Source organism: Diadema setosum, chromosome 9 (assembly GCF_964275005.1).
Source record: "Diadema setosum chromosome 9, eeDiaSeto1, whole genome shotgun sequence".
Lineage (NCBI taxonomy): Eukaryota > Metazoa > Echinodermata > Echinoidea > Diadematoida > Diadematidae > Diadema > Diadema setosum.
In genome coordinates, this window is record NC_092693.1 from 39,886,786 (window position 1) to 39,913,413 (window position 26,628).

Genomic DNA, 26,628 nt, shown 5'->3' on the forward strand with positions numbered 1-26,628 from the left:
TATCTGTTAATCTAGTCCCAAAGTACATGGTTCACGATTGCAAAGCAATAGAGATCAAACAACAAAGGAAGACAACGAGGGGGTAAATACAGAAAGCTTTGTTCAAGTGAAGTATTCCTAAGAGGAACTTATTATAGGAGTGGGCAGAAGTTCTGGGAGAGTGTTTGGCAGTGCAGACATGATGAGAACCTTGCTGGTAAACTAGGATATCCTGACTTCAATCCGTCTGATTGTATGCCATGATATGACATGGATGAGAGGTCTGCACAGCGACAAGTTTCTCAAATCATCTGATGAATTGATCCAGCACGTCAAGATTAATAGCTGCTGTTACGGCACATCAAGTGTTTGGACCTCAAATTGGCAATGTAGTGGGGAACACTGCCAGCAAGGATCATACCATCTCTCCACCAATCAAAATGCAGTTCTTGTAGACAATAAAGTCCCATTTGCATTTGTATCCTCCTTTAATTGTCCCAAGTATTTCTCATTATTGTATCATAGCAAGTAACATATTTAAGTTATGCACAGTTCTGTTAATTTACTTGATGAAACTTTATATGATGCTTTATTAGAATGATTTGTATACATATTAGCCAATCTTTATTGTCATCTCATGCGTACATACATAGCTCTCCTGACACAGCAACTTTCTTCAGTAATAACATAAAATAATTACATTCATACAAGGTGCTAACATAAACATCAAAGGTTGATTAGCTATTGCTAGAATAGTAGCAAAAATTGTTTCTACAATATGTAAGTTGCTATCATGTTCTTAACCCAATAGTGTCATTCTCTACTGTGCTTTTGTTTTTTTCTAATAACTGTTCATGATGCTCCAACAATAAGATAGAACCAGTAGATTCTTTTTTGAACTTGTTATTGTACAAGAACAATGTCTATATTACTATAAACCCCATACTTTCAACAAAATATTCTTTGTAGTTTGATATCAGTATAACACATGGAAAATTCTGATCAAAACATCTTTTTAGTTTGAACATATTTGTTAAATTCAGTTCTTGAAGACCCTTTCATCTTTTAGCTGTAATATCACATATACTTTGACTTGAAAGTGTTGCTACAGAGTGAAAGATGTAGGTACCCCATGTGAAGGAGATTATATGGGGGGGGGGGGAAGGTAATCTAAATGATAAATTAATGCGAGAATTCATTGAGGTATTGAGGAATGGGCTGCAACAAAGTCTTTAATTATTCATTGAATATTTTCTCCGAAACATACCTGCTCTGAGACTCCATAAGGTCACTAACCTACACTGTATGTGAGGGTTCAGTGACTGTACAGGGTTTACATTGCCCAGCTTTCTACTTCAAAGGCTGCGTTCACATAGAAGTATACTATTAGGGTATATGGTGCGCGTTTTCGAGGGCACGCGAATAGCTTGATTTCGAACGATAGGATTTCCTAACACCGGTTCACATAAGAGGGCACTATTCAAAAATGCCGAATAGCATAGAGTAGTATAGCATAGTGGGAATCGCGCTTGTTCGATTTTCGAGCAGCGTATACCATCTTTCGTTTATGAAATGATGACAATTTTGGTCTGGATTTGCCCTTTAGCAAAAATAAGCATGTAGACTGACATTCTGATGCAGTTTAGAAATTGTTAATAAGATTGCTGGGATGGTTGTGTAGGAGGAAGAAATCCGGATGGTGCGGGTGATGGTGTACTGGGTCGACTTGACGGCGCATAGCGAATAGCGAATAACGAATAGCCAATACCGAATACCGAATACCGTATACTTCTGTGTGAACGCAGCCAAAGCAACACATGACACCATTTCATATCACAATAATCACTAGCAATGTGATCATGGAAACATTTCTCCTTAGCAAACACAGTCCCACATCCTGTAATTGGGCCTCCTAATTACAAAAAAAAAAGAAGCTTTAAAGGACAAGTCCACCTTCACAGACATGGGGATTGAGTAAATGCAGCAATATTGGTGGAACACGTCAACGAAAGTTTGAGGAAAATCGGACAAAAGATATGAATTTTTAAAATTTCTGTTACAGTCACTGCTGGATGAGAAGACTTACATCTTGCGATGTAAAGAAAATATAAAGAAAAATCACCATATTTTCACTTTTCTCGCATGATGAAATAACACTTGACTTGCCTCTTTCAGAAGACAGGGGGAATAATATTATCCTTAACATAGTGTACATCAGTGACAAGTTCAAGAAATGTGCACTTCTTTCAAAAAATAAAATTGTGTGAAATTTTCTTCATATTTTCCTGATATGATGCATCACACGTTACCCCGGGGTACTACAGTACCCCGGGTACCACGTTGTGTAGCGCCACCTCACGTTCACTCGAGGAGAGCCGCAGAGAAATGCATGCACTGTGTGTGCGTGTACATCATCATTCGCATGCTACTGCATGTTATACATGCTTGTACTATGCATGCATGGCACGCTGTGCTAGCAATAGCATGTGCTTCAGTACAGTGCATTGCAGTGAAGTGCAGTGGCTAGCACGCGCTAGCTCCAGCACCAAAATAATTTCCACTTTTTGGCAACCCAGGGTACAACCTTTTAAAAGATATAAATAATTCAACAAAATGGCTGATTTTTATTTGGTACCCCGGGATACCATTTATGTCATCATATCATTCTACGCATGTGACATCATACACTGTAGTAGTCTTCTCATCCAGCAGTGACTGTGTAGATACTTTAAAAATTCATAGCTGTTGAATGGACTGTCAGATTTCCCCAAAACTTTCACTGATGTGTTCAACTAATGTTGCTGCATTCATTCAATTCACATGTACATGAAGGTGGACTTGTCCTTTAAAATGATGTGGCTTCATCAAGTGTGTATGGCTAATGCCCGAAGTAGACAGACCATCACTAAAAGTGCATATGCAATTTATTTTAACAAGACTTTTCAAAGCTGAGTGACATAAGCACACTGACAGCCTTGATCTAACCACACATCTAAAGTGGAAACTGGTAGTCTGGTGGCTGTCTGGTCTCGAGTCTGGCAATATTTTCTTTTCTGCACGTTACCCTTCATGTAAATGACTTTCACTTCCAAATAATTCAATGATGTCTTCCAAAGTGTGATTTATGACCTTCTGGCCATCAGACAAAGAGTTGGGATTCAAAAGAGAAACTATCATCAAAAACTACCATCAACTCAGAATCACTGTCCCACTAGTTTCAGTTTAGTCAAGTACTTGAAAGCTGTCTTAATATCTCTGGGGGAAAATATTGAATGCTAATTAAAAAATTCAGCAGTTTGTTTGAGTGTGTTATGATTGCCTCATTAATAACAAAGTAGACTCACAGATACGCTTTTAGACATTGTTATGACTTTAAAGCCACTTTGATTTCAGCAATATCAAGTAGAGTTCGGCTGGATAGTCATCCAGATGGATCACATCCATTCTCACTCATCTAAAAGCATATGCCATTTATGAATTGTACATTCTTTTTCAAAGAGTTTTCTCAAGAATGGTAATTGGGTAGTAAGAATACAGCATGATGCCAACTTATAGAGACATGAAACAAGATGGGACACAATGTGCCCCTTGGTCGTCATCAGTTTATTTACCCTCAACTTAAAAATCTAACTAATCCACTGTACGATGGCCTTTAAGTTCTACCAATCTTTAGCCAGTCATATGTTGAATCACATAAGACATGGATTATTCTCCTGCTGGTTGTTGTGAATCAAAAGGTTTTTGACCCAATGCAGAGTTATGTTAACACTGTATGGGTCCTAATATATCGTTGCCGGTCACATGAACCAATGAATCACTCAATTTTGGGTCAAATTTTCGATTTTGAGATTTTCAATCATTTCAATAGTAGACATTCCATACTACATATTCTGAAATTCTCAGTGTGTAATTCGGTGTAATTTTTATGTAGTTATCACTTTTGTAGAAGTATGTAATTCCATTTGTGAAAATTATTTGTTTTCCCCATAGATGCGTGTGTTAAACAATCAGACGATTCAACGGTTCGGTGACCGCGCGTACTAGTACGCGCGGTCACCGAACCGACGAATCAGTGCGCATTGACTTGCGTGTAGTTTTTGAGATTCAGCAATTCATTGACCACAGTGCGCGTACTATGTAATACATGCGTTGACAATGACAACGCTCAATGTACATGTACATATGGACACACATGGAAAATGACAACATTCTTTGCAGACCGAAAATACATGCATGCAGCTCTTTGACGATTTCCCACTAATTTGTTAACAATACAATTCAATAAAAACTTCACAAGTTAGAGCAAGAATTGAAGTCTGATGTACTACAAAAATAATTGGAAATTATAGACATGAAAGTGTAGCAACCATAAGTAAAAAATGGGTTAACTTCAAACGCGATTTTCTCGAATTGTCATTCTTACGCAAACCTGAGGGATTCGTCGGTTCATGTGACCGGCGACGATATGGTAGACAGTAATAACATACAAACAGTATTGATTAAATTCATCTCATATTCCACATTGTCTAGACAAGAGTCAAAGTATCATTCCTGGTTAAATCATTCAAGATAACAAAAGAACTTCATCTTAAGTCCTGGGAAGTTAATATCAGACACTGGCACAGATAACTGAAAGACTGTGTCATATGGCACCAGAACCAAACCTCCACTCCCAGCATATTTCAACATAATACAATATCCTGAATCCCCCCCCCCTCCATTCAACCTCATAAAATATGAATCCTTAGCAGAAACAAGAGAAGGAAAGACTTTTTTCTCTCTTTCTTTCTCTCTGTGGGGGAGGAACGCCTTGGAGGGAGTCTATTACCATCAAATTGATTTCTTGTAGACAGAAAACACCAGCAACAATTTCAGCCAAATCTGTCCCCATTAACAAGCATCCAGGATGTCTATTTTCCTGATTAAATCCACACTATCTATGTCATGACAGCCACATTACACATCTTAGGGACTGCATGTATCGATAATGAAATATATATATATATATATATATTACAAAACAAAACAAAAAAGCAAATATATATATATATTACAAAACAAAACAAAAAAGCAAATATATATGTGATAAAAAATCTTTGCTACAAAAAGCTCTTCACAAATAATTTCTAACAAGTTTTACATCATGCCAGATGATCAGAAAAATATCTAGGTTTTAGATGAAAGCAGTCATAAAGAAGTAAAACCATTCAAATGAGGAAAAGTAATTTTCTTTTTATATCTGTGAGTCCTCGAACGTGGATTTATTGAATACATTAGTAGCAATTATTCTTACAAACTTTGCATATGAATAATGAAAGACAATATTTTTGTGAGCTGCATTATGATACTGACTACATTCATCTTGGATGATGTCTGGAAATGTAAAATCAACAAATCCAAGATAAACCTGAACAAGGAACTTAAAGAAAATATGTCCATGGAGAAACAGTAGTAATAAGTGAAATTTTATGTCAATGAACAAAAGGAGTACCTCACACAAGACTTTATTGTTTTTTCCCCAAAGCTACTGGTGTATCCACAAAATCAAATGTTGGCTTCAATAACGTCCTGATTTTATTTGAATTTGTCAGTTATGAACCAAACCATCCCTTTAAGAAATATTCTCTTCTTAGAATGTAACATTATCAGATCAAGCAACAACATTTTTGACATTTTGACAAGCTCGCATCACCTGCTGTGAACTAAACAGCATGGTACACCACCTTGCAGACTTGAGGTAAAGGGATATGGCGAGGCGGGGGTGTCTGGCCAGGACTCCGCAGACAAAAAAGGACAATTTTATATTGGATGACGAAAAATTCCTCACCAGCTAGACAGTGCGCCAACACAACATGCTGCCTCCCTCACCACCCCCCCCCCCCAGTCTATGTGCTGCGTGCCAATAATTGTGCACTTCAAACAATGACAGCAAGAGAACATTAGTATGATGGCACTAGCAACAGTGTGCCTTACTTCTCCCAATTTTGCACTCAAAAAACTCTGTGACTCCAGCAAAATTAAACTACTGTAAATGCGGAAATGTTTGTGGTACATTAATTTTTGCGTATTTGTGCTACTTTTGGCTAGCGTAAATTCTAAAACCAGCAAAAATATCATAATTTTTCTCTCTTCAGTTTGAATTGGTTGACAACTGAACAGGACAAATTCAAGAACCCTCGAATGTTGGTTTTTTTTTAGTCACTCAGCGTGAAATATTAATCGTGTTAAATATAAACGTTTACAGTAGTAGTAATATATGTTTCATCTAAAGACAAACTATCCTGTACTGAACATATTCTACCTTGCTTGTTTGATGGGACGAAAACATAATATTTATCAATGTTAATATTTTCTGTTCACTACCTTATTATGTCCAGAGTGACATGTTAGAGTCACATCATTCCATCATAATGGCAAAGAAAGGACCTAATGATCTTACTTTGATACACCTAGATGAGCAGGGAAAGCTTCTTTTTTTTTTGGGGGGGGGGGGTCTGAACAGTCATAATGCACTTGGAAATGAAGTTTCTTTCTTTTATACGCTACAAGTAAAACTGAAAAGCCAACAAAATCGGCATTCTCTTTGCACTTACCTTTACTCAGGACATGTTAGACTTGAACATGTTATGCCTTATCAAAAGATTCGCCAAGAAAAATTTTAGATATCATGTAATCATCTACATCATATTGCTCTGTATCTGTATGTAATGGTAAAGTGAAGTACTGTGATGCAAAAAACTGTCATTCTGGTCACATGCAGGATTAGCATTGAGCTGTTAGTGTGACCCAGTCATTTGAGGCTTTATAAAAGCATTCTGTATCGAAAGAAGTTTAGCTCTAGTAGACTACATATTCTGTGACATAGCACAACAATCCTGTGTATTTCAGGGAGAAAAATAAAAGAAGATAATTATGAATCTACGTACTGTGTTCACACAGGCCCTACTGAGAGATTGAACAGGGTATGGTCTGTTGATATATTTCCTGTTGTCATATTGTCTTCTATAGTGCATATATATCCCACGTTTTTTCATACTTTTGCTGGTATACTATCGATATATCAGATTTTTATTAGATATTTAAGTGGATTTTTTTCTCACTTTTTGAATGAACTTACAAACTTTTTAATCAGGTTTTTGGAGACCTATACCAATATTCTATTCTGATTGTTTGATTAGATTTTTTTTTTTTTTTTTTTCAGAGTTAGGAAGACTTCAGCAAGAGATTTTCTACTGCACAGGGTCATAGCTGTAGCAGCTACAGCTGTACCTCTCATATTCATTTTGGGATAAACATAGACCTTAAGAACTTAAGATCACACCAAGCATCATTTCCTTTGTCATACAATTTTATGATTGCAAAGCTTTTGAAGGTAACGCTTTTCCTTTCGTCTCAGCTCATCGCCACAGTTAGATATTTGGTATCAAATGTCTTGCAGGTAAATGATACAGTTTCTAGGTTGGAAACCATCAAGATGTTTTGTGTACTGCTGTACTGTACCTTAGTTTTGTCGATGACTGTAAGAGACAGGCCATCATGTAGGAGGAGGTGCTCAGAGTTGGTGGGGTCATAGGTCAATTGCTGAATAATGTTGGCTTTGTCCAACCAGGCATGGTGGAGCCCCTTCTTGTGGCACTGTCGACTCCACGGCGTGTATTCTTGTCGAACAATGTCATATTCAGCAATCTAGGAGAAGAGGAAAACATATGCATCATTGTGAAGCTGCAATGTAACAATCAGCGACTCTCTGAATAAATTGACTATATTCACACCATAGGGTCAATCTATCTCCATTTCACAGTACTCTTATTTGTGCATACATTTGGCTATCACACTGATCAGCAAATATCTATTTATCTGGGTAATGTAAAACTTTTGCCACTTTCCTGGTAACCTCTATGTACTCATGATGAAGGAAACACTATTCCAGATATTCAGTAAGGCTTATGAATACTACCTATCTATTACAACTAGACAAAGAATAGATATATCAGTTAATCTCATAAATCATACTTGGTATATACAGCTAATGCGTTATTTGTTTAATGGTATCGTTAGAAGTGTCATCAAAGTAATCGGCTGCAACACATGCACACAAAGATACTGTATACTCTTTATTATTATTTTTTTTTTTCTTAGTAGAAATGGACGCCGGATTTTTTTTTTTTTCTAAAGTGACAAAACACAAACTTGTCTACCCCTCCCCCCCCCCCCCCAAAAAAAAGACGGAAACAACATTTGAGTCTGGTTGGTGAGTCATCACGGGGTGAAAGAGTTGTCTTTGCTTTAGGAGCCCTGTTAATATTGCACATATGTTGACTACAAGCTGAATACTCCTCCATGCAATTATCAATCTTCTCCGCACACCTACGACCTCTCAAAGTGCGATTGACAAGATAATAAAGAGTGGCAGCAAGTTTTGAGACAGAAGGTAGACCATCTGGTGGGAGGTAAAGGAGATAAGAAGGACGCCTAGCACCAGACTTGGCAGAGGCTTGTCAAGTTTTTACACACCTCACTGAACACCAGAGTGCAGTGAGTAATGACACGGTCCAGACAACCATCTTTCTTGCTCCAAACCATGACGCAATTGAATTTGACCTTTAAGGTGTCCTCACAGATTGGGATAATTACTAACATATACTTTTGCCTAAGAAAATGAGCTCCTTATCGAAGCCACAGACCTCTACAATGGTTGTAGCCTCACCTTCCTGTCTCTTTCAATTTATTCTTGAATTTGTCAGTAGCACCTGACATCAGAACAGTTTTTATTGTATTGATTAAAAAAACAACTCATCATGCACTTCACATGGTGAAGATTTTGGGTATCCCAAGACGATGAAATCATGACAATGTGACAAGTTTGAAATCTCTTCCAAAGAATTTTGCACATAATATCAGAATATTATGTGTACATGGAGTGAAAGTTTGACAACTATTCTTTGTATCATTATGGACAAAGGCCTGTTTACCTCCTAAAGATGAAAACCTTTAATACCACTCTGTAAGACATCTAAAGGCCTGTGTACCTCCTAAAGATGAAAACCTTTAATACCACTCTGTAAGACATCTGGGAGATTTTCTATTTTCTACAATGATTCATGACATGACTGAAATAAACTGATGTAAAACATTTGTTCAAAGTGGTGCTTTTTCATCAAATAATCCAAGTATTGTTCTTTCTTGTTGTAGTCCTAACCCAAACAGTAAATCTGCAAACAGACACAGCTGCACACCATGCTCTTTGTACAACTAATATATATGAAACGAAATGACTGTATTGTGTGAAAGGTCAAAGGTTAATAGTCCAATCCCCCCCCCCCCCCACACACACACACACTCAATGGGTCATGTGACCATCTTTCGATGTGTGAGACTCTCGTTAATGCCATCTACTCATCCTGGTCAAATGCAAATGTAGACTTTAAAGGGATGATATAGTTTTGGTTGAGATGGGGGATCAGATTTGAACCTTTTTTTTTTTTTTTGCGAAATAATTAGAAACCACTTATGACATATTATAGAGCATAAAATTCTCTGAATTCAAAGTTGGTTTGACGGGTTTCAGTTTTGAAATAGCTGAGATATCTGACAACAAAGTTAAACAAGGTGATTTCCACCTTTTCTTACACCTCTTTGTTTTTGGATACATCAGCCATTTCAAAACCAATTTTCATCAAATAAACTTTCAATTCCACTTTGCATTGTATGCTTTTTACTTTTCATAAGGGGTTTCTCATGATCTCACAAAAAAGCTGGTAACCCGAATCTCTATCTCAACCAAAACTATACCATCCCTTTAAACTTGGTTTGATAAACACTTGGGTTTGTCATGGGACCTTGAAGTACTACAGACATTTAATACTAACGATGGACACACCACGCTAAAAGTTGTTTGCTTTGGTGGATATTCACGACCAGTAAATCTTCAATCTCCATTGAAGGCTTTCCTGCCTGCACCATGTGCCATAATTCATTCTGAGGAAGGACATCGACCAAACTAGACAGACATACAAACCCCTAACCAGCAGTCATTGTGGTTAGTAAGCTACTGTATACACTTGGGATAGGAAGATTCTCAAATATAACAATTATTCTGAGAGCACTAATTGCCCCAATCATGATATGGTTTTGATCACCTAATCAATAATCTTTTACTTAATTTTTGCTTGCATCTCGTCTTCTTACTGTTAACTGATTCACATGCTGCATTTATTCATATTAACTTAAAATGTAAAACCTGAAAAACTATTTTGTAGATACTGGTACTGGACTGTTTTAAATTAGATGGCTTCATAATAAAGGGAGAAATACCATGGTACACTTGTACTTCAGTCAAGTTTTGGTCTGAGCAATACAAAAGAGGGCAGTCTTCAATTTACGTGAAATCAACATTATATAAATATTTCAACTGAAGATAGAGAATTATCTACTTTCTGTCATGAGAAAATGTAACTCATGATGCTTTTAGCCTGAAAATCACAAAACCACTCAGTTCATTCACTTGTCAGTGTGACTAATAAACAAAACAGTGTGCAGACTGATTAACAGTTCACTAACAGTCCCACAGTACTAACTTACATGTCTGTTGCTGTAGGCCACAGCGATCTGGTCACCTGACCGATGGAATGCCAGACAACATGGACGACCTTTACCCTGTGGAAGATCCACTCTCTTTGTCTGCCAAGGAAAATAGGACACAAAGTCTGACTACAGCTGGATTTTATTGGAATTTAAGATGTAAATGCATGCAAAAACACAATCTCCTGCAAAACATGAAACTGTACAACTAAAGCTAAGCATCTTCTTGTGTCATTAGCTCATATATATCAGCAAAATCACTTATTTAGATCTGGACTGAACAGACTTCTTTCATATCATGGTAACTTTCAAATTCACTCCAGAAACATGCATTCCCTAGAATGAACATAACTTGCATGTTTTCATGTAACTAATATGATTAACAAGACACTGCAAGGAAACATGCAAATTATTCTCAGTCTAGAGAAAGGTACAATCCAATGTCTTTTGTTAATCACATTGACAGACTGATTTTATTGCTGGTAGAATCTTGGTTTAGAAAGTGTTTTGTTTGTTTGTTTTTTGTGGGCATATCCGCATAATTTGAAGAAAAAAACAGTACAAATATTATCATAAAATAAATATTTGGCACATATTTAGATAATCTTTTGGCCACATTAATGATTATCAGGGTATTATGAATTGATAGAAGTCAACATGCATCTGCATTGCACAGTTTTTTAACTAAACCTAAAATCACACTTTTCTCCGTTTTACACAAAGATGAGAAGTACTTTGCACACAGTGGATATAAATCATAAACTTAAAACTTCAACTTTGGCAAGGTTGGTGTCAGATATATGCTCTACATCCTTTCAGTAATCTACTACAGAGATAACCCTTCATCATATACCAATCCTAAATTCACTTGCAATCCTTGACAAGCATGGTGTTGATTCCAGGAATGGTGGTGGTGGTGGTGGTGGAATCTCCAAGAAGACACTGCCAAATAGATAACATTACACTTACCTTTCGGTCTCGGTTCCTGAACACTACCACTCTTCCAGCCCCATCCACCACCCCCATGCTGAGACCATCCCCGCTGACTGTCAGGTTTAGGATGGGTCCCTGTAGGTCCCCAGTGGGGATGGTCTGAAGTAAAGGCTGGGGACAGTCCACTCCATCAGGCCCCTCAACGGTCAAGACTTGAAGACCTCCAGATTTAGTAGCCATGATAAGTTTGGAGGAATCAGGAGTAAAGGCAAGGTGGTGGGCAGGCTGTACACTGTGTGGGATGGTGGGCACCTACAGCAGTGAACAATCATTGGTTATAGATTTTATCTGGCAAAAATTGATGCAAAGACATGAACTACACAGGAATGATGATATAACCATCATTGCTTTAAATCAACCTCAATGAAAAACATTTCCCCACAGTATGGAATCTTAAAAAAAAACAAGAGACCCGCGGGTCTAGCGCTCACCTGAGTATCGCAAGTTCACCTTTCACGCAGTCACTAATCTAAATTATTCACAGCTCTACCAAAATTTGACCAGGCATTCTCAAGTAGAAGATGAAAATGTACAATAAGGGCCCAAATTTTTAAAGATTCCTTAATTATTGGGGATTGGGGCCCCCTGGGGCCCTCTGGGTGGGGCATGGTGCCCATTTTGATAAATTTAGATCCTGACCCCCTAGGGATGCTACCTGCCAAGTTTGACGAAAATCCATCATGAGGTTTTCAGGAAGAAGATGAAAATGTACAATTCAGGCCCCCATTTGGACCTTCCCAACCACCCCCCCCCCCCCCACCCCTACCCCCAAGAGGGGCACCCCTGGATCTCTTATGAACAAACTCAAAACTACAGTCATTAATGTACTCACTCATAGTATTATCTTAGCTCTATAACTTCTGATTCTAGAGAAGATTTTTAAAGATTCCTTCATTTTGGGGGTTTGGGCCCCCCTGGGGGCCCCCTGGGTGGGGCATGGTGCCCATTTTAACAAATTGAGATCCTAACCCCCTAGGGATGCTACTTGCCAAGTTTGGTGAAAATGGGTCATGGGGTTCTAAAGAAGAAGATAAAAATGTACAATTTAGGCCCCATTAGGACCCCTCCTCACCCCCCTCCCCTGGGTCCCAAGGGGGGCACCCCTGATTCTGCCATGAACAAACTTGAAACTACAGTCATCAATGTACTAACTCATAGTATTAACTTAGCTCCATCACTTCTGGTTCTAGAGAAGAACATTTTTAAAGATTCCTTAATTTTGAGGGGTTTTGCCCCCCTGGGGGCCCCCTGGGTAGGGCATGGTGCCCATTTTAACAAATTGAGTTCCTAACCCCCTAGGGATGCTACCTGCCAAGTTTGATGAAAATCGGTCCTGGGGTTTTCAAGAAGAAGATGAAAATGTAAAAAGTTTACGCACGACGCACGACGGACGCCGGACGAAGGGCGATCGCAATAGCTCACTTGAGCCTTTGGCTCAGGTGAGCTAAAAAAAAAATGGGGGTAGGTTTAAAGATAGAGTGACACTCCATTGCAAGTAATATCAGTGAGCCATCACTCTAAGAGTTGAGTGTTTTCAAATCACATTCATCAGACTTTTACACCAATTACTTCCCATAAGTGAAATAGTCTATTCGTTCAAGTTGTGTTTCTACACTTGAATGATGAATTCTAGACCCTGTAATTCATTACTGAAGACAATGGCTATGTTATGGTAGAAATACTAATACCGCCCTAAACAAAGAAAGACAAACATAAATTGATGTAGATATCCTTAATGATAATGTAAAAGATGTGTTTACTTCAAGTACATCTAAATCATACATTTTAATGATTCTTGCATTGAGTTGTTTTTATTGTAATTGATTGACAAATTGCCCTACATTAATGTTAAAAAATATTTTATTCAGTGTCTAAATCAAGATAAAAAATCATGAGCAGTATTTATGTCATTATTATTTCTCAGATACTGAACAATGGGTGTGCCTTTATGTCAGTAAAAGGCACTTTTTTCAGACAGTTGCAACAGATCTAAATTAGTTTTTATCATTACTCTCTTATAATAATAACCATCATTATCATCAACATCACCATTATCACTCACACTGATGTTATCTTTACTGCCATAATGGCTAATTTCCATCGATATTTCTATGACTGAATAATTGTGCGGAGCTCTATAATTCATAGACGGAAGGGATTTGCTGTCTATTTTCAGGTTATTTCCCTTGGCTCATCCGATGTTTGGGGGAGATTTTACTGGAGCAGACTGAAATGGGCATTGTGTAATCTAATAAAGAAGGATGTCAACTTAGAAGGAGATCAAGCCCAAAGCTCTTTGTCTCTATAAACTGTGTAGTCCCAACATAGAGACAAATATCTTGTAAGAAGAAAAATCAAAAGTTCACATTTACACAGAATTCAGGACATCCAGGTTTGAGCTTGGGGCTTCTTGGTTTTCTGGTTAAATCTTTCCATTATTTTCATGATAACAGAAGCTTGTAGCACTTTAGGGATCACCTTACTTGATTCCAACTTCTCTGTGCAATTGTCTTACACTGTGCATGGCCTAGCATGATGCTTACATTATCTCACAAAAACTAAAAGGAAGAAAAACTAAAAACTGAAAATTGCAGTGAGCCAAGAAAATAGGAAGACATGATTCTCCAGACAAGACTAAAAGAGGTAGGTCAACTAGTCTTTCAATTTCTGACAGTAGATAAATCATTGATAACATTTTTTTTTTTTCTCTGTTGAAAAGTATAGCATTCTGACAATTACAGGAAACAATACCATCGGTCAGCTTGATAAAAAAAAAAATAAGAATTTACAGACATGAAAGGAAAGTGAAGCTTGAATTCATGAGTTATCATTATGCTTAAAATTGGCAGCAAATGCTGAAATCATGGCAAACGTTAGCGTAGACAGCTATTAGCTATATTTCACAGTATGAAGAAAACGCTTCTTCTGTCGTATGATGCAGTACAATGGGGTGGGTGGGGATTATAGCCTTACAGGTTGATATCTAAGGTAATAATGCAAAATATATATCACAAAATTTGAGATATTGAAAAAATGTGTCTGCTTCTTGACAACTTCGAAAAAGGTCAAAAACAGTGACAATAGACAGATCATTTGATTTGTTGTGATTCACACATTTTATGATAAATACTTTATATCAATATTATAACAATTTCACCTATTTCTGCTGGCTAAAACAATAAGTGCATCATACCAACAGAATTCACAAAAATAATGCAGTCATATTTGATCTTGCATAAGTATCTCCCATACACTGTCATACTCTTTGCTATATCTTCAAGGAGACCTGAGGTATAAAATTTACTTCACTCAGAATTGTGTCCATGTGTGAATGGAGTTGTCACGGCTATCAGTGCATGTCAAAGGCCAAGTAAAACTGCTCACTATTTCTGTAGTCAAATGTGATATAATATTACAAGAACTTACCCGTTCTATAGCAAGCGGACTGCGTGTGATGTGGTAGAATCTGAGCTTCTCAACATCGGAGTAGGCTAACCACAACCCACAGCTGCTGATAGAGCTGCACACAATCTGTTCTGTACTCTTCAAAAAAGAAAAAAAAAAAGAGAAAAAAAGAGTAAGAGTTAACTTTCTCGGGTGGAATGAAGTTGTAAAATACATAAGACCAAACATTTCAGCAATGTGCAGTGGTAACTATAATCACAATTTAGAAATGTATTCTTTCAGTTTTTCTTGTAAAACCACCATTTAGGTATTTAGGAATCATGAAAGAAATTCTTGTAACATCAAACCCTCAAACCACAAAATCTCAAGTGCCTTCTCTGCAATTAAACATATCATAAAAAGTAAATGTATGTATCAATTCTTTATGGACTCAGTAGAAAATGAAAGTGAACTCTTTTTCAAGAGCTGATATTTCTCATAGAATATTTGGGTAAAGATTAATGTATCATATACCCTACTATAGGTAATTTAATTGGCTATCAACCTGATCTGTCAATAAAAAGGGATATTTCATGCATGAGTGAACACATTTATTTTTCTCTTCCAAGGTACAAAAGTAAAAATTGCAAAAAATGAACAAGTTGTCATAAGTGCTCTTCCACATAACAATGAGAACAAAAGACAAATTTCACACAATAAGAAACATGAATCAATTTGCAAAATTAAACTTATGGTCTCTGTAATTTCTTTGTTGCCAAAAGATAAAGAAAGGTTAAAAATGATGGAGGAAAATGACAAATCTTCTGTCAAGTCCAAATTCAAATGACATCAGAGAAGAAGAAATATTAACTAAAATATCAGAAATTTGAATTATTATTTTGAAATAGGAAAATTGAAAACAATATTTAAGTGATCCGAGTATCCTCTTGTTGGTTCTTGAATTTATCTCATGAATTCCTTAAATTCCTAAATCAAATGAATTAAATCCTGAAATTCTGTCCATTTAGTCACTTTTTGGGGGCATTACTCTTTATGTTAATTGAGTTGGAGTTGACAGAAACCTCTTATTCCCCTTCCCCTTTAGTTTCCCACTTTGTTTTTGTTTGAGGCTATAAAGCCATACAAGGGAACAGAAACTTACTTTTGCTACTTCACTCATGTCTATCATTGGGCTAAATTGGTCTTTTGTTATCATTGTCATCGTGAAGGGCATTTGCACATGAAAGACAACATGTCCATTTTTGCAATTTTTGTTTTTTTACCTTGGAGGACAAAAATGAATGTGTTTGCTCATGCATACAGTTTCCCTTATTGCTCCATCAGGGTTGATAGCAAAGAAAATTACCCTAAAAATGGTACATAACATGTTGATTTTTATGGAAAGCTTCCATGAAAAATCCAAGTAGAAAAAGTGTTCACTTTCTTCTTCTTTTTCTTTTTTTGCTGAATGTATCAATCCTCACATCACTAGCTATCATATCAGCTAACAGTCTTCACACCCCCACCTGCATACTTTAACAACTTGCAAAAAATGCAAATGTGTAGACAGACAGATAATGAGCTTCATCAAACAGAGACAATAAGTTACTTTGTATTTATTGATGCTTCAGAATGACTTTCTGTCCTTTGAAAGTGTCAGTCTGGAATAAGATCCATGATGAAATCACCATGTCCTCTCTAATCCTCACAAGGAAGCAAAAATAGCATGTCATTCTGACAATTGTATATTGTTTTCCTCATACAGGCTGTTAATGAGATACTCAAGGAAAGCCAATCAAAGCATTTTTTTTTCTTGAGTTCAAGATATCTTGATATGCTGAATAGATTGTGCCTGGAGCTAGCCACACTGTGTTTATGCTGAAACATTTGTGATGTATTTATATTTGTTATATCACTGGCATGAAATAGTGTCTTAAATCTGTTCAGAGATAAATGCATTTCTGTATGTCAAGAAATAATGTCTTTACTTTGAAAGTGGAAGGACTGACATCCTGATCTCATCTTTCTTCTGTCATCTCTCTCTCTCTCTCAAAAAAAAAAAAAAATAATAATAATACTTTTCTTTTTCATTCTGACACAATACCCTGTCTCTTAAGGGAAATCTAAAGTGATAAAAATCCCTTTCCAACAAGATTGGAGTTAAAAAAGGAGAGATAGAGCACAGGATACATAAAACTAGAATCACATTACTATGAAAATCTCCTCTAGCTTGGTCACACAGCAGGGATAGTCTGCCAGACAAAATAATACTGAAAAAAAAAATCACATGAGTTGAGCAGGGTAGAGATAATGAAAAATAAAATCAAGAGAAACCTTAAAATAGAATTGATGCTCCTTGATTTCACATGAAATAATGAAATTCAGCCTGTCTCGCCAGCATGTTAACATATAAACTCATAAATTATGGCAGCCAAGATAGGTGTGGCATGTTGCAGTTACCCATGATTCCAGACTAAGGTCTACTCTCAGCAAGTGTACTCTCTCATGTCTAGTCAGACAAAGACAACTACATTTGTATAAGACAAACAGATAGACAGACAAACACTGACTGAATGACTGACAAGCAAATCATTAAATCACACTGATACAAGGAAGGTGAGATACAAGGAAGGTGAGGTACAAGGAAGGTGAGATACAAGGAAGGTGAGGTACAAGGAAGGTGAGATACAAGGAAGGTGAGATACAAGGAAGGTGAGGTACAAGGAAGCTGAGATACAAGGGAAGTGAGGTACAAGGGAGGAGAGATACAAGGGAGGAGAGATACAAGGGAAGTGAGATACAAGGAAGCTGAGATACAAGGAAGGTGAGATACAAGGAAGGTGAGATACAAGGAAGGTGAGATACAAGGGAGGAGAGATACAAGGAAGGTGAGATACAAGGAAGGTGAGATACAAGGAAGGTGAGATACAAGGGAGGAGAGATACAAGGAAGGTGAGATACAAGGGAGGTGAGATACAAGGAAGGTGAGATACAAGGAAGGACAGATACAAGGTAGGAGAGATACAAGGAAGGTGAGATACAAGGTGATATACAAGGAAGGTGAGGTACAAGGAAGGAGAGATACAAGGAAGGTGAGATACAAGGAAGGTGAGATACAAGGAAGGTGAGATACAAGGAAGGTGAGATACAAGGAAGGAGAGATACAAGGAAGGTGAGATACAAGGAAGGTGAGATACAAGGTGAGATACAAGGAAGGTGAGGTACAAGGAAGGTGAGATACAAGGAAGGTGAGATACAAGGAAGGTGAGATACAAGGAAGGTGAGATACAAGGGAGGTGAGATACAAGGTGAGATACAAGGAAGGTGAGGTACAAGGAAAGTGAGATACAAGGAAGGTGAGATACAAGGAAGGTGAGATACAAGGAAGCTGAGATACAAGGAAGGTGAGATACAAGGAAGGTGAGATACAAGGAAGGTGAGATACAAGGGAGGAGAGATACAAGGAAGGTGAGATACAAGGGAGGTGAGATACAAGGAAGGTGAGATACAAGGAAGGACAGATACAAGGTAGGAGAGATACAAGGAAGGTGAGATACAAGGTGATATACAAGGAAGGTGAGGTACAAGGAAGGAGAGATACAAGGAAGGTGAGATACAAGGAAGGTGAGATACAAGGAAGGTGAGATACAAGGAAGGTGAGATACAAGGAAGGAGAGATACAAGGAAGGTGAGATACAAGGAAGGTGAGATACAAGGTGAGATACAAGGAAGGTGAGGTACAAGGAAGGTGAGATACAAGGAAGGTGAGATACAAGGAAGGTGAGATACAAGGAAGGTGAGATACAAGGGAGGTGAGATACAAGGTGAGATACAAGGAAGGTGAGGTACAAGGAAAGTGAGATACAAGGAAGGTGAGATACAAGGAAGGTGAGATACAAGGGAAGTGAGGTACAAGGGAGGAGAGATACAAGGGAGGAGAGATACAAGGGAAGTGAGATACAAGGAAGCTGAGATACAAGGAAGGTGAGATACAAGGAAGGTGAGATACAAGGAAGGTGAGATACAAGGGAGGAGAGATACAAGGAAGGTGAGATACAAGGGAAGTGAGGTACAAGGGAGGAGAGATACAAGGGAGGAGAGATACAAGGGAAGTGAGATACAAGGAAGCTGAGATACAAGGAAGGTGAGATACAAGGAAGGTGAGATACAAGGAAGGTGAGATACAAGGGAGGAGAGATACAAGGAAGGTGAGATACCAAGGAAGGTGAGATACAAGGAAGGAGAGATACAAGGAAGGTGAGATACAAGGGAGGTGAGATACAAGGTGAGATACAAGGAAGGTGAGGTACAAGGAAGGTGAGATACAAGGGAGGAGAGATACAAGGAAGCTGAGATACAAGGGAGGAGAGATACAAGGGAAGTGAGGTACAAGGAAGGTGAGATACAAGGGAAGTGAGGTACAAGGGAAGTGAGGTACAAGGGAGGAGAGATACAAGGGAGGAGAGATACAAGGAAGGTGAGATACAAGGAAGGTGAGATACAAGGGAGGAGAGATACAAGGGAGGAGAGATACAAGGAAGGTGAGATACAAGGAAGGTGAGATACAAGGAAGGTGAGATACAAGGAAGGTGAGATACAAGGAAGGTGAGGTACAAGGAAGGTGAGATACAAGGGAAGTGAGATACAAGGGAGGAGAGATACAAGGGAGGAGAGATACAAGGAAGGTGAGATACAAGGAAGGTGAGATACAAGGAAGGTGAGATACAAGGAAGGTGAGGTACAAGGAAGGTGAGATACAAGGGAAGTGAGGTACAAGGGAGGAGAGATACAAGGGAGGAGAGATACAAGGAAGGTGAGATACAAGGAAGCTGAGATACAAGGAAGGTGAGATACAAGGAAGGTGAGATACAAGGGAGGAGAGATACAAGGAAGGTGAGATACAAGCTTCTTAAACTACAAAGTGGTTTTTTTTTTCTTTTCTTCTCTCTCCTAACAGCAAGCATCAGGGGACAGGAAAGGTATGTGTTTTTTCTTCTTCAGCTTTATGAAAATGAGGGGATAAACTCTGATGATTTCATCTGTTCTGCTTCTACATAATAAATATATCCCTCCCTCAGTCTATGGACTTAGGTAGCCTATTCTTTCTTTTTCCCTCTCTCTCTTCTTGCCATCCATTCTATAAAGGGCTTGAAACAGTAGTCATCCAGGGATTACAAGATTTGGGGGAGAATACTGATCAACAATTGTTTGGCCTCTTTCAGCTGTTAACATGGGATGAAGGTAAGATATTAGATGAAAACAAAAGACTGAGTGCCTGGCAGGCTATCTGGCTGTGAAAGGATTTACAGTTTATTTCTTGGTCTGATGGTATGATTTTTTTTTTTCCAACCATGAGTCATCTTTTATTTCACAATAAAACTTTTAGATAAACACAAACCCACTACTCCACCCACCCACCAACACACACACACACACGGTACATGCATTCCTGAAGAACTAGTTTGTTTTTATAATCCTTGTTTGATTTCTTTTTTCATATAAATATACATAGAAATCATATAATGAACAGAATAAAGCAATTATACCAAAAATAAATATCCAATTTGTGAATGCTGTTTGAGAACATAAACACTGTACATTTATGCAAAGTTAAAGGGTGTGTACAGTTCTGGTCGAGGTGAGGATTTAGCTTTTAACGTGTTGCAAGATATTCAGAAACCACTATGAGGTGTCAAAGAGCATGCAATTCTAAGGGGTATCAAAAGTTTATTTGATGAAAATTGGTTTGGAAATGGCCGAGATATCCAAAAACAAGGTGAAACAAAGAGATCCTAATAAAAGGCGTGACCTGATGCCTTTTAATATTATCACGTTTTTGGATATCTCAGCCATTTGAAAACCAATTTCCAACAAAGAAACATTTAATCCTTCTTAAAATTACATGCTCTTTCATATTTCATAAGAGGTCTCTCATTATCTCACTTAGGAATGTTCAAAACATGAATCCCCACCTCAACCAGTACTGTACAGTCCCTTTAAGGGGGAAGTCCATACACTTTTCAAAAAGTCACATCATGCCATGCATAAATCGACAGCTCTATGTACAGACTGTGGAATCTATTGTGGTCCTTGAGTAGAAAAACTAATACTCTGAAAAACCCAAAACAAATTACACTGAACAATGAGGATGACATAGGAGGCTCACATATTTCAGAAATGAATCAGTGAAATTCTGTTACAATACTGATTATACAATCTTAACATGTTCACCTGTGTAGAATGTATGCATGCCATCTTCCTTTGTTTTGCTTCCTTGAGCCCCAACTCATGCATTCTTATGGTGAGGCTGCCATGTCATCATCCTTGTTCATTGCAGTTTGTTATAAATTTCGAAAACATTCTTATTCCTCTACCCAATCGCCATAAATTCTGAAACTCTGTACCCAGTAGAACCAATTTACAGTTGTTCAAATGTAAAAGTCTAAAAATCCTCCGGAGGTCTCCTTTAAATCTTACAAATAGTAACACATTCTTTTTATGTGTGTGTGTGTTTTTTTTTTTTAAATCTCATGCCATTAATCAACTTGAACAAATAAAACCCACTGGATATAAAGCCAGGCCTATATCCTAGATCTGTACCCCTAGCCTTCATCTCCTGGTTCTATTTTGCTTACACAAGATATACCACTAACCATATTTTGTTCTCTGGTAGTATGAAAAAAAAATCCTACCACACATGCTGCATCTGCATGTATGTACAAACAAACGCACACACACTCACTAAAGACAATCTGGATTAAAGTGAGAGGGAATCTTAAACTCAAGAAAGGTTTGGATATGAAAAAAAAAAATCAGTAGAAAATAATTTGCAAGGAGAAGAAAGCAGGTACAGATAGGAAAATAAAGAAGAAAGGTAGAATAGAATCAGGCATTTGGAACATGGACATTCTGACAACAAAAGAATAAAATACATCAAAAAGACTTTGGACTTAATGGAGAAAGACTTGATATGGAGACAGCAGGAAAAAGAAAATAAATAAATAAAATGAGGATATATGGAAAAAAGAAGTGAGAGATAAATGAGGTTCAATGATAGGACAACATGGACAGACAGAATTTCTGCTACCTGTGTAGCTAACAGGCTGCCTTGGTCTCTTGAGGATTCTGTACCCAGAAAAAATTTTAAACTAAAGAAATGAAGACATACAGACAAACAGGCAGGTGAGATTTGGAAATGAATGAATGACTACCTAGGAGCTAACAGGGCAGAATATAGAAAAGTGACACTCCTACATTGGTGGCTGGTAGACAAACTGATCAATATCACCCAACCTCCACTCATCTTCCTTCTCTTTTCTTTTCTTCATCATCCCAATCTAGAACAGACACTAGAAGTAAATGGAAGAGTTCTGCCCTTATGCAAAGCTAAGGGCAGAAAAAAAAAACTTGGAAAAAAAGGACACTTTTTATAATCACCTTGTAGAATTCTCTTCTCAATCTCTCTGTAAAAGTCACCACATGGCCATAGAGAAGGCCTTTCTGCATAACAAAATACATCAATCTCTGAAAGGTCCCATTGTCAAGTTCCACTCCCCTGCGGACTGCCCACTGTCCAACACACACATGAACGACAGTCATGTCAAATACATACTTACTCCTTTACATCACTGAAGGGGGAGGTTTCCTTAAGAGACTTTGGAGTCACACAAAACAGCTGCAGGCAACACTACAGCCATTAAATAATGCAACGAGTAACAGACAAGACGGTTCAGTTCATTTTCACATAAATTAATAAAACAAGACATTTTTACCTCTCATGCTTTTTTCCCCCATTTCCCCCATATGTGAATCCAGTAAATTGCATCTAGAGATTTATAGCACCATTCAAAATATGAATATATATCATTTTTGCTCAATACTTTAATGAAATTACCCTCTATTCCTCAAGAAAGTCTTAAGATGACAATTTCTAACGAAAGCATCCAATATCCTGCATACACCAGTACGACTATGAGTCACTATGTTACCCTAGTGCACTCATAGGCATAACATACTGATATTATAAACATGACAATTATGTTTTCCTTCCTTTAAAGTGATTGTAAGCTTCTAAAGTGATTTGCACAAATTGGAATGCAATGAGTGGAGTCACATCATTTCTAGTCTCTGAAGGGTGGGATGTGTGACCTTTCAGATATTGGTGTCATGTACACATGATGTATTACAGCAATTTTGGCTATGTGAAATGAGTGCAATTTACCTTGAAGTGCATTGTGCCTTGATTATTAAGGGAAGAGGCAATGTAGAACATTGATGGGTTTATAGTCTATTGTAGTGGCTCACAGATGTACGTGTATCACATCCAATTCACTATATCAATAAGATTCATCTACTTCATCTCAACCTTTGTGGCTTCTCTATAGCTAATGGTGTAAAATTTACAGACATCTTGATAAGTATGTGTATTATATCAAATGTCAAAACAAGTTAATTTGGAATATCTGTACAGTGTAGCACTAACAGCACAAACTATGTAGAGCTTACAAATTATGGAAATGAAACGTTCAGTGAAGATGGGATTAAATCATTTCCTTTTAGAATATGATAATGGCATTTAGTCTTGACATGCTTAAAGTGGCATTCGACATGATGTTAAAGTTGGTTTTATAACAAATCAAACATACAAACTGGTAAAGATTTCATCAAATTCTCATTTAAGATAAGAAAATTATGGATTTTTACATTTTTTATTTTCAGAGAAAAGTGATATTATTAGCAAATCGCATATAATGCAAATCAGATGAAATGATGTCATAGCCTCATAAGGCTCACATTGGACCATGCTTTAATTTTCACTACTTTCATTTCTTCTTTTTTTCCCTGAAGATGAAAAATCAAAAAGAATAACTTGTATCCTTCACATGATATACTTGTGTTTTATGATTTTACCCTGACACAGTCAACTGAACAAAGGTTTGGAAATGTATTTGAAGTCTGACTTTATGAAATTTCTTGGATTCTGTTTATCTGCTTTTACTCTATTTACATCAAATACATTTGAAAATGGAATAGTTTAAAAGTGTAGAATTGCCCTTCCATTTCATTCCCATGTAACAGACATGTCAGATCAAAATTACTTCTCAGCATCATTCAATCTTATTTGTTTTGAGCATAGCACCTTACATACTGTTTAAAAAAAAAAAGGTGTTTGTTAACATACTAGCTGCATAAAGAGCAATAGGCAGCAGTCTTATTTGCCTACTAGTGCCTGATTGCAGGGCATGGGATCGCTAGACAAATAGGAACCAGAAATGCTTCATAATAGCTTATCAATCGGTCTCGATGTAAAGACTATCTAGCACACAAAGATGTTATGTCAGGGATAATGTGAGCGGAGATCAATGATCCTCAAGCGCCCTCACAGTCTTTATGTGTTTAATTATAACACCATGTCTTCTCCGCAAAGTGAACTATCAGTGATGGAAACTGGCTTCAAGTCAATGTTCCCATTCTTCTTTCTCAGTTTGATGCTGCTTTCTCTCCCCCCCCCCCATCCATTCCATTAGTACAAATATGCCTGAAACCATTACATTTGATGTACCAAGTGACATTAAACACCTGAGGTATAATCTGTTATCTCATGGAGAAGTTATATTCAAATTTGGCTATTAACAAATATCGTTCCTACATCAGGTGGCATTTTCTTAGTGGGCTGCAGTAAACTTACTCCTTCTGCCATAAAAGGAGAATTATTATTGTTATTTTCTTTCCTGTTGTTTGATTATGTTCTTCAACAATTTCATCAATGAAGATACTCTCATTCAAAAGCCTTTTCTATGTCTCAACATTGGCAAAACCAATGCAGGCTACAATTTGGAATGGAAAAAAAAAATGTTACATTAAAATCAGTTCTTCTTTCTGCCTTGGTAATGAAAATTATAAACAAAAACAAAAGATGGAGAAGTTTGAAAAAATATTTGCCTTCTTTCAAATGGTAGAAGCAACTTCTGCTTCCAGGCAAACATCCTAAATTTGCAAAAACCTTAAAGTATTACTTCACTCCATGTTCAAGTTAACTTCAATAAATAGAATAAAAATAGATGAACAGAATGTCAGAAATATCAGCAAAATAGGACTTAAAGAAAGAAGACCAAGAATTGTAAAGTTTCAAATCAATTTTATCAAAAAGTGAAATTGGCAAATTAGTTGAAGTGATTATGTCACTAATTCACAATACTCCAATTGGTTCAAGCATACAAAGACATCCTAATAATGCTTCAGGAACTCTTTGTGACATAGGCATGAAAAAAAAAATTGGTCATAACGCAGCATCTACAACCATTCCTCCCAATAAGTCATCATTATGAGGTTATTGCAACACAGCAAAACTTTGATGGAAAGGACACAAATTTTACTTATTATTATTATTATTATTATTATTATTGTTATTATTATTATTATCATTATTATTACTATTATTATTATCATTATTATTATTATCATCATCATCATCATCATCATCATTATCACCATCATCATTATTGTTATCATTATTATCACTACTATTATCACCATTAGAAGTAGTTGTAATCAGGATTGGTATTGATATTGATGGTAGTTGCAACAGTAGAGGTAGATGTGATTAATAACTAGTAATTTTAATGATAGGAAGTGAAATATGGCAAGTTCTATCAATACACAAACCTGCTAAAATGAATAATATCCATTAACATACAAAGAGAAAGTTGAACCTTCATGAATAATGAAGAAATTATAGCTGCTAGTCTTCCTAAAATAAACATGATCAAAATGACTTCCTTAATCATGTTTTTATCTACAGGCTATTTTTCCCTGAATAGCATCCAAGTGTGGGGTCAATTGTAACTGGAAGCTCAAAAAAATTATAAAAATCAAAGGAAACATGAAAGGCACAAATTGAAGTCACAAATGACTCCCTCCAGCACTGCATTCAGCTCTTCCTTCATAGCCCCTTCCCTCTTCTCTCTCTAAGTTTCAACAAAAAGAGGAACACCAAAGCCTTATGGTAAACTATCTCACTCTCACTCTCAGGACCACACTGCCCTCTAGATATAGAAGTCAGTGACACAGTACAGGGGTAAAACAAATGGTGTATATTGGTTCTCTGTCTGTGTATCTCTGTCTGTCTGTCTCTCTCTCTCTCTCTTACAGACACATACGCACATTAATGTGATTCACATCTGTGATTTGCAGACAGAGGACAATGACACGGAAACATCTCCCTGCCGACACATCACATGTTTCTCCTTCCATATTTGACATAGGCATGATGAGACTGCAATCAACTGTAACATTTCACTGATGGGATTTCAGAGTAGGCCAAAAACGTAGATACGCTTCACCAGTGATAATCACAAAAAGCATTAATACTCAGAATGTCTGAGTAGGATACATTAATTCCATACAGCTCCTCTGAAATAAATTGATGAAAAAACCCCCGATTTCATTCCCCTCGCAATTGTTGATGTCACCAGTTATATCTGTAGCCACTAATATTCTTTTATTAATGTTTTACATACAAAATGAATGAAATCCCAGTATAGCTTGGTACAAAAGAAATGATTTGAAGAATTAATAGGATAGAAAAATTGAGAGGCGTACCATTGCAATGATACCTAGATTAAGCTCTGGTGTAAATGTGTAAAATGAAGACAAATAGCATAGACATATATGAAGTCATAAATGGTATCC

The 26,628-nt window shown here is 37.1% G+C and overlaps 1 protein-coding gene across 1 annotated transcript in view; it reads right to left on the reverse strand.

Annotated features, from left to right (window-relative positions):
* Positions 1-26,628, reverse strand: part of LOC140232678 (U3 small nucleolar RNA-associated protein 4 homolog) — a 118,760-nt gene that overhangs the window by 56,304 nt on the left and 35,828 nt on the right. Inside the window, exons 10-13 of the mRNA XM_072312786.1 lie at positions 14,980-15,096; positions 11,530-11,805; positions 10,561-10,659; positions 7,480-7,665 (exon numbers count right to left, since the gene is read on the reverse strand). Coding sequence (XP_072168887.1) covers positions 7,480-7,665; positions 10,561-10,659; positions 11,530-11,805; positions 14,980-15,096 — 678 coding nt within the window. The remainder of the gene's footprint in view (positions 1-7,479; positions 7,666-10,560; positions 10,660-11,529; positions 11,806-14,979; positions 15,097-26,628) is intronic.